This window comes from Apium graveolens, chromosome 2 (assembly GCF_009905375.1).
Source record: "Apium graveolens cultivar Ventura chromosome 2, ASM990537v1, whole genome shotgun sequence".
Taxonomy (NCBI): domain Eukaryota; kingdom Viridiplantae; phylum Streptophyta; class Magnoliopsida; order Apiales; family Apiaceae; genus Apium; species Apium graveolens.
Window position 1 is genome coordinate 306,857,577 of NC_133648.1, and position 9,626 is coordinate 306,867,202.

At 40.6% G+C, this 9,626-nt stretch overlaps 1 protein-coding gene across 1 annotated transcript; it reads right to left on the minus strand.

Moving 5' to 3' along the window:
* Window positions 1-5,278: 5,278 nt before the first annotated feature.
* LOC141702777 (uncharacterized) lies at window positions 5,279-6,002 on the minus strand. Its single transcript, XM_074506392.1, has 2 exons — window positions 5,982-6,002; window positions 5,279-5,911 (listed from the first exon to the last, which is right to left on the minus strand). Exons 1-2 carry the CDS (start codon window positions 6,000-6,002, stop codon window positions 5,279-5,281), a joined length of 654 nt encoding a protein of 217 aa, XP_074362493.1.
* Window positions 6,003-9,626: the final 3,624 nt, after the last annotated feature.

A 9,626-nucleotide genomic window follows, 5' to 3' on the forward strand; every position in this document is an offset into this window, starting at 1 on the left:
ATGAAGAAATTTGTTCTCCAAAATAGCTTTTAGCCCTCTTAAAAACTTCTTCAAATGTGAGATTGCGGTGTCATTAGAACTTGCATTATCCAATGTAATGGAAATATACGATCAATACCCCATCTCCCGAATAATTCAACTAACATCTTACCAATTGTATCTGCTTTATGGCTTCCAATTTGACGAAAGTTCAAAATCCTTTTACAGATTTTCCAATCTTTATTTATCCAGTGAGCTGTTAGGCACATGTAATTCATATTCTGGATTGATGTCCAAGTATCTGTGGTAAAGGATACTCTTTTAGAGACCAAAATTCTTTTTAATTTCAATAGCTCCTCACTGTATATATTCAAGCAGTCCCTTGCTACTATCCACCTGCTGGACATTTTAAATTTTGGCTCCGCTTTATTTATTAATTCTCTGAACCATTTATGCTCCACAACCCTAAAAGGCTGATTATCTTTAATACACATCAATGCAAGATTTTTCCTTAATTTCTCTTGATCAAATGTATGAGTCTTATATGTTTGAACATTTTCATCCCTGGACTATTTCTCAAACTTCAATGTCTTCTGCAATTTATCGAGATTGGTGCGTAATGGTGATTTTGCACACACCATTTTTAAAGGTTCATCATAGCAGATATGCCATTTCGGTTTGTGTTACATCCAACAAACACATTACAGAACTTATATTTAGCTTTTTCAAAACCTTGTAGACAACCTTTCAATTTTTCAAAATATTCCCAAGCTTTTGAACTCTTTTTCCCTTTCTTATCGCATTTTCCCCTGGCTTATCAGTCTTGTCAGCACCTTCATCTTTTATGTCCACATGAATCTATAAATAAAATATTTTACTCGGTAAATAGAGAACATACAGGGAACATAAATAGATTACCATTTCTAAGTCAAACATACACAGTTCAAATAGGGAAACAAAGATATTACCTTTTTCATAATAATAAACAAATTTCATACCACTTCATTAACTTGTTGAGATGCTTTTTGGTTAGATGTTTGTTGAGGAATCTCATCAGACATCTTCAAAGATCTTCTTAATCGAAATTGAGCGGCGTGGAACTGATAAGATTAAGAACCCTAAATACTAATTTGTAGGATTTGTAATTGAAATTGAGCGGAGTGGAACTGATAAGATTAAGAACCCTAGATACTCCAGTACTCCTTATCCGACTGACTGTAAGAACTAAGAGTTAGTCTTTCGACTCTATTTTAGATTGTACAATACTACCAGTCCAGTTGTGTAATAAATCTCAAGTCTACAAAATACTAACCATAAGCCCAAATTATAAAAGATTATTTATATATAAAAAAAATAAAAAATTTATACAAATAATTATAAATCAATATTATTTATTTATTTATTTATTTTAAATATTCAGCTCGGTTCGATTTTTTCGGTTCGGTTTGATGGTATAACCGGAACCACACCATTTCGATCAGTTCGGTTTTTTATTTTTCGGTTTCGGCTCGGTTTTTACCGGTTTTGGTTCAGTTTCGGTTGTAATTCAGTTTTTTGCTTAGCCCTACTGACTATTGATAAATGAAACCTGGAAGAGAAGGTTTCACGTCTGAAGAAGTGTGTGGAGCTGCAAACTACTCAGCTGAAGGCTTTCAGGAAGATGCTGTTGAGTTGCATTTATGACACTTTATTACGCTCCGTAAAATTTTGAATTGGTGTATTTATACTCAAGTTGTTGGTATTTTAATGTGTTTTCTAGTGTTCTTGCATTTTCAGGCATTCTCCAGGTGATCAGGTGAATTAACATTGTTTTGGTGCTAATTTGATGTTAGGAAGGTGTTGGAATAGAAGCTCTTGAAAAGCCGGCTCAAATCAGCAAGGAAAATGAAGAAGTCATATATTTATACAGGAAGTCAGCGCGGCCACGCGCTATCTTTATACCAGAGGTCAGCGCGGTCGCGCTGTGATAGCGCGCGGCCACGCTGTGATAGCGCGCGGCCGTGCCCGAAGTCCAGAAACTCAGCGTGCCCGCGCTGGTCAAGCGTGCGGCCGCGCCAGGTCGAGAACATAAATCCTGATTCTATTGGGCTTTTGATCCAGAAGACTTCTACTCTGTATGGGGCTGCTATATATACATAAATAAGCTCATTTTTCATAGAAAGGCATACGAGAGCACAAGGAGAAGGAGAAAAGAAGACCGTTTTAGCATAATTCAACTAAGGCGAAGAAGACCTAGCTATAACTTATGATTCTTTGTTTAAGTTGTAACGTTGGATGCTAGTTTTCTTATTCTTGAACCTATACTCTTATTTTGTACTTTGTTTATTATTCGTTTATAAATACTACGTTTATTATACCATGCTTTCATCGGAACCCACGTTGATGATGAGTCCGATTATGGGCTAATCGTTATCGTGGGGTTCTAACGAATTTATTTATGGATTTCTTTAGTTGATTTGCTTCGATGCCTTAGTGCGTGGTGATTGTATGATATCCTAGTATTGATTGTGCGTATTCTTCTTATGAGCGTCGCGAACTTATAAGATAGTGTGGTAATTCTTAATGAAGCGAAAGTGAATTTAAGGATTTAGAACTTGCCATGCTAGCATAGGTTCATGTGTTATTGTTATGCATGATTCGTAGGTAATTTTAACCATCTTACTTGCCCTATATAATCATGATAGATAACTTGTGCATTAAACCGTTATGTTGTCAAATTATATAGACATATAGGGTCTCAATATAATTGGTGTCTATTCAGCTTCTATCTCTTTTGTGGATGTCTGGTAGTATGATATTCGTGCAACGAAAGTTGACGTTTATCTGTTTCGTATTATCTGATTAGTGTCATTACCATTACATGCTAAGGTTAAGAACGAAAAGGCTATTGAATGAAATATCTAATGAAGTTAGAATCCCATGTTTGTTATATATATTAATTCAACCATTCTTATTCTCTTAGTTATAATTGTTAGCTTAAGTTTAGTTAAAAGCAATCTCAACTTGTTATTCGTCTTAGCATTGGATAATAACCATATATTATTGCATAGGTGCATAAATTGAACATTAACCTAAACCAGTCTTTGTGGGAACGAATCTGATTTATATCTTATACTACTTGCGAACGCGTATACTTGCGTGTATTTTAGTGCATGTTTAGTGACTAACAGATGCTCCGAAAGGAGAAGAAGAAGCTGGAGCGGACAGAGGAACGTTATTTCCAGATGGGATTTGACGAAGCCGTCATTTGGGCTTCTGAAAGGGGATGGGACTATAAGCTTCTGCTGGATGTTGGCATGGAAGATCCTGTCGGAAGGGCTGACGATGACGCGCCTCTAGTCGTTTCTTCATACCTAGACGAAGACCTTTCCGATTGATGTAATTTTTTCTTGATTTTAACTGCTGTAAACTTGTTGCCTTTGGGCTAGACTACTGTTGCATTTAGGCTGATTTGATGGTTTGTAATATGTAATTTCCTTTACTTTTATGCTTCTCTGACTTCCTTTTCTTTTATTTACCTCATCGTTCCCTCCTTGTAACTTGGTAAAATTTGTCTAAATCTTTACTTCTTCGGCCTTAAGTTTGGGCCTTGGTAAAATTTTTATAATACTTACTTCTTCGGCCTCAACTCCGGGCCTTAGTAAAATTATGAAAAGTTTTACTTATTGGGCCTCAACTTTGGGCCTTAGTATTATTTTGAAAATTTTTACTTCTTCGGCCTCAACTTTGGGCCTTAGTAAATTTTTTTAAAAAGTTTTTACTTCTCCGGCCTCAACTTCGGGCCTTAGTAAAAAATTTATAATTTTTACTTCTTCAGCCTCAACTCCGGTTCTTAGTAAATTTTTTAATAAGTTTTTACTTATTCGGCCTCAACTCCGGGCCTTTGTAAAATTTTGAAAAGTTTTACTTCTTCGGCCTCGACTCTGGGCCTTTGTAAAATTTTGAAAACTTTTACTTCTTCGGCCTCGACTCTTCGGCCTCGACTCCGGGCCTTGCTAAAATTTTGAGAAGTTTCACTTCTTCGGCCTCAACTCCGGGCCTTAGTACAAATTTTAAAAAAATTTACGTCTTCGGCCTCAACTCTGGGCCTTACTAAATTTTTTAAAAAGTTTTTACTTCTTTGGCCTCAACTATGGGCCTTAGTAAAAATTTTAAAAAGTTTTTACTTCTCTGGCCTCAACTCAAGGCCTTAGTAAATTTTTTATAGTTTTTACTTCTTCGGCCTCAACTCCGGGTCTTAGTAAAATTATGAAAAGTTTTACTTCTTTGGCCTCATTGTGGGAATTAATAAAATTTTAACTTGTTGCCTAGCTTTAAGGAAAGACATGTGATCGCTTCGGATATTTATTTATTTGGCTGATTTCTTGCCCCTTATCCGAAGGCCTACAACTCTGCCTGTAAATCCTGATCACTTCGGCTACCGAGTAAGGACACTCCCAATTAGGTTGAAGCTTCCCTTATTTAGTAGGAATTGATGTAGCTAACTCCCTTAATACTAAGTCACCAACGAAGAAACTACGCTTTTTTACGCCCAAATCATAGTATTGGGCCGCCTCGAGTTGGTACTTGAGCTTTCTCTGGTGGGCCGCTTCCCTTTCTTCCTATAAGAGGTCTATGTCGGCTCTCAGGACGACCTTGTTTCTTTTGATGCTAAAAACCTCTGTTCGATAGGAGTCTAGGCCCACTTCAACTGGCAAAAGAGCATTTTTTCCATAGGCTAGTCTGAAAGGAGTTTTTCCTGTGGACGATCTAGGTGTCGTCCGGTAAGCCCATAAAACCCATGATAACTCTTCGACCCAGAGACCTTTGGCCTTGCCCAACCTTTTCTTAATGTCGTCACAGATGATTTTATTTGCAGCCTCAATTGCCCCATTTCCTTGAGGGTGACCCACGAAACCAAGTTTCTGCTAGATTCCGAAATGGTGCAAAAACGTTTTGAACTTATTTCCGACGAACTAAGTGCCATTGTTTGAAACACATATTTGGGAATTCCAAACCTCGGTATGACTTGTTCTAGCATGAATTTCTTCGCTGCTTCTTCAGTTATGGTGGCTAAGGTACGGGCTTCAACCCACTTGGTCATATAGTCGATAGCCACAATGCAATACTTCACATGCATAGTATTAGTCGGCAGGATTCCCATGATGTCTACTACCCACATGGCGAAGGGGATGGGACTTAAGACTGAAGCCATTTCCTCTGGGTACTACTTCAGAATGAGATTGAATAGCTGGCATGGTCTGCATTTCTTTGTGTACTAGTGTGCATTGGCTCTTAGGGTCAGCTAGAAGAAGCCTTGTCAGAGAATTTTGAAGGCTAAAGCCCTTCCGGCAAGGTGCTCACCGTAGACACCTTCATGGACCGTCTCTAGAGCTATTTTCTGCTCTTTCGTATCTTGGCATTGGAGAAGAGGGGATGAGGCCGACCTTCTATAATGTTTCCCATTTATGATTGTGTAGTTGACCACTCTGTACCTGATTTTCTGTGCCTCTTTTTTACTCAAAGGCAGTGTTCCCTTCTCTAGAAAGGCTGGGATTTGTATCATCCGAATTATCAATTGGTGAATTTTCATACACTGCTTCTTGTCGATTGAAGGAGTCTTCACCTCGGTGAAGTAAGTCGAACCAGTATGGCTCTGAGTCTCGGTCGATGCCAAACAGGACAATGCATCGGCCCTGCTGTTATTTTCCCCGACAATTTGACTCAACTCAAAAAACTGAAAAGACAAAGATAACTCTCGTACCTTGGTAGCATAGGCTCGGGTCCTAGGATCTCTCTGTTCATCTTCTCCCGAAAAATACTTTACTACCAGCATGGAATTACTAAACACCCTCAGATGCTTCACTTCCAGATTTTTTGCCAAGTTCATCTTAGCTAGTAAGGCTTCATATTCGCCCTCATTGTTGGTGAGGGGGAAAGTAAACCGAATAGCCTGGCATATTTTAAATCCATCGGGAGAGGATAGGATAAGGATTTATCCAAACTTAGACCCTGCCACTGACCTGTCGACGAAGAGTTTCCATTTTCCTGGCTGCAAAATCAAAAGTTCTTCGGGCGTCAAGTCCTCTTACCCTGAAAAGGTGCATTCTACCATGAAATTGGCTAGGGCTTGTGCTTTAATGGACGTTCTCAGAATGTACTCCAAATCATACTCGCCCAACTCAATCGACCAGGAGATCACCCTTCCTGAAGCCTCTGGTCTTGTCAAAATTTTCTTGAGTGGCTGGTCGGTCACAATTTGCACTGTTCTCCCTTAAAAATAATGTCGCAATAATCAGATAGCCATGACCAACCCAGATACGAACTTTTTGGCATTGGGGTACCTGGTTTCAGAATCTTTAAGCATGTGAGATACATAGAAAACATGATGCTAATTACCTTCATATTCCTTTACTAGAACTGCCCCCAGAGTTCGGTCTGAAATGGTAAGGTAAAGCTGAAGCGTCTCCTTCGGGTCTGGCCTCATCAACATAGGGGCCTTAGTAAAGTATTATTTCACTTTCTCGAAGGTCGTCTGACATTCGGGTCCCCATTCAATTTTTTTTGAAGCTTTCAGCATAACGAAGAAAGGGAGTGCATTTTCAGCCGATCTCGATATGAAGCGCGCCGTAGTGCTGCCAATCGGCTCGTTAACTTCTGAATGTCCCTGATGCACTTCAGGGGCTCCATATCTATTACTGCTTTTATTTTTTCTGGGTTAGCTTCTATGCCTCATTCACTTACCATGTATCCCAGAAACTTCCCGCTAGCCACTCCAAATGGGCACTTGCTCGAATTAATCGTCATGCTATTTTTTCTCAAAGTTTCAAAACATTCTCCGAGGTCTTCGGTATGGTCCCAAAAAAGTGACTTAACAATCATTTCATCCACATAACATTCCATATTACGTCTGATTTGTTCCTTGAAGACCTTATTAACCATACACTGAAAGGTTTCCCCTGCATTCTTTAGGCCGAAGGGCATTTTGATGTATGCGTACGTACCCTTTAGTGTGATGAAGGCTGTCTTCCGGATATCCACCGTATTCATGGCTATTTGGTGGTAACCCGAAAAGGCGTTAAGAAAGCTAAGGACCTGGTAGTCGGTCGTGGCGTCTATCAGCTGGTCAATGCTTTACAGGGGTAGTGATCTTTCGGACAAGCTTTATTAAGGTCGGTGTAGTCTACACACATCCTCCATTTATTATTTGTTTTTTACCACAACTACATTAGCAAGCCAATCAGGGTATTCAATATCTTCAATGAACTTGGCTTCCAAAAGTTTTTTAACCTCGACTTCAATAACTTTTTGTCGCTCTGAGGCGAAGGTTCTCTTCTTTTGCCTCACGGGCTTGGCCTCGGGCTTCACATTAAGGTAATGCTTAGCCGTCTTCGGATATAGCCCAGGCATGTTTTCAGGACCCCATACGAAGACGTCATAGTATTGCCATACCACTGTGAATACTTTCTCCTTTAGGTCAGGCTCCATATATTTTCCCATACGGACCATCTTTCCCCAACATCCAGCGTAGAGCTCGACCTCTTCAACTTCGGTCACAAATTCAGCAATTGGGAAGGACAAGTTGGCCCCGAACTTTTCCATTTCAATATTCAGAGACTGTTTATTTCCACTTGGTTCGGCTTTTGAACGCTTTCTTTTCATTCTCCTCGTACTCCTTGTCTTTGTCGAGGTCCTCAAGCATGATAATCCTCGCCATTTTCTGGTCCCCTCTCATTTCCTCAACCCCCTTTTTCGTGGGGAACTTCATCTTGAGATCTTGTATGGACTCCACGACTTGGAAAGCGGATAAGAAGGGTCGGCCGAAGAGTGCATTATACTGGCTTTCAGCCCTCACAATATAGAACTTGACCTATTTTTTAGCAGTATAGGGCATTTTACCAATAAGAATAAGTAAAGTGATTGTACCTTCATAAGGGATATGATATCCGCTGAAGGCCTCGAGAGGTGCTTCGCGGCACGGTTCCATTTATTGCCCCGCCAAGTTTATCTTCGTGTAAATCCGATGGAACAATATGTTAGCCGATCTTCCTCCATCCACCATTACTTTCCATATCTTATTTTTCCAATTATGGGGTTGTACCAACGGGTCCTCATGAGGGCATATGACATCTTCATAATCCTCTTCGGTAAAAGAGAGGGGCATGGCCTTCCTGGAGGGGTTGAACTGATTTAAGTTGTAAACTTGGTGGGTATACCTCTTTCTGACATTCTTGCTATCAAGACCGATGTCACTGCCTCCTAAGATGGTCTTCATCTCTCCCTGATATATTTCTTCGATCCTCATATTTCTTGCCTTGTTCTGTTCAAGCTTGTCCCTCAGATCCCTTATAAACTCATTCAATTTTCCGACCTTAATCATCTTTTCTATCAGCTTCTTCAAGTGGAAGCATTCATCGGTGTTATGCCCCTTATCCTGATGGTAGTCACAGTACTTGTTAGAATTCTTCTTGTGATCGGCCATTTTCATTTTGGAAGGCGGACGAAGCCTGACTTGCTTTTAATCTCATGGAGAATCTTGGAGATCGGCGCGTTAAGAGGTGTAAACGCGTTCAAATCTCTATCTCTTCGCCTCTCCAGGCTCCGATCCGTATGTTTTTTATCATCATTCCTACGATCGTCCCTTCAGTCACAGTTGGACCCTCGGGAGTACTCATACTGGTCGGACTGCCTGCTTCGGTCGTCTCTTTGGGGTTCTTTATACCCTTCAAGAATTTCCATTTTTCTCCGGATGTTCTCACCCCTCTCATATATGTCATTAAGGGATTTGAGGGATAATTATAAAGAGAAGATAGGAGTTTTTTTACCTTTGATCAGGTACAGTCCAGTGGTCATATATCCCATAGCCTTCGTCTTGTTCAGATTGGTGACCATGCCTACTTCCTCCTTAAACCTGGCTGGGTAATTGCCAAGAGACTCGTTCGTCCTCTGCCTACTATGGATGAAAGTATCAGTGTCTTTCTCTTTTCGGCACAGGTGTGAGTAGTGCCTTATGAATTTTCCCTTCAGCTACTCATAGCAGTGGATCGAACGTGGCTGAAGTGACTTGTACCACATCGAATCCCCTCCTTTCATATATGTCTTGAACATCTTACACAACATTGTCTGGATGTGAACCATACCATTCATCAGCAATTCGTATTTATCACGGATCCCCCTCCCATCAAACTTGGTCATTTTCGGAAACTATTTATCTTCTCTTGGAAGAGGCCGATATGCCTCTATCTCTTCTGTCACAACCGGTTCGCGGTTAAATTTCCCGTCCCCAAACACGGCCTTCTCTAGCCTGGACAACCTAGTGTCAGACACGCCACCTTCTTCTTCCTGGTCAGAGTCCGAAGTCAAAACGATTGTCCTCCTCCTCCTCATGTGGTGTGAGTCAGAGTCCATAGACTCATCTTCCTCAACGTGAACTCGTTTCTCTTTGCGAGAACTCTTAACCCCTTCAGTTTCTTCGAGTGAAGCTCTGAGCGCACTCTCCTCCAGGTCCAACTGCTCCCTTCGTAGTTTTATGGCCTTGAGTTTCAGCGCATCGGCCTCCCATTTTTTGGCCCTTGCTTGTTCAGCCTCATCGGCCTCTTTCTATTTCCCCTTTTCCTTGGCCATCTTTTCTGCTCTCAACTTCCTTAGCATTGCCTGTTTTTCAGGAG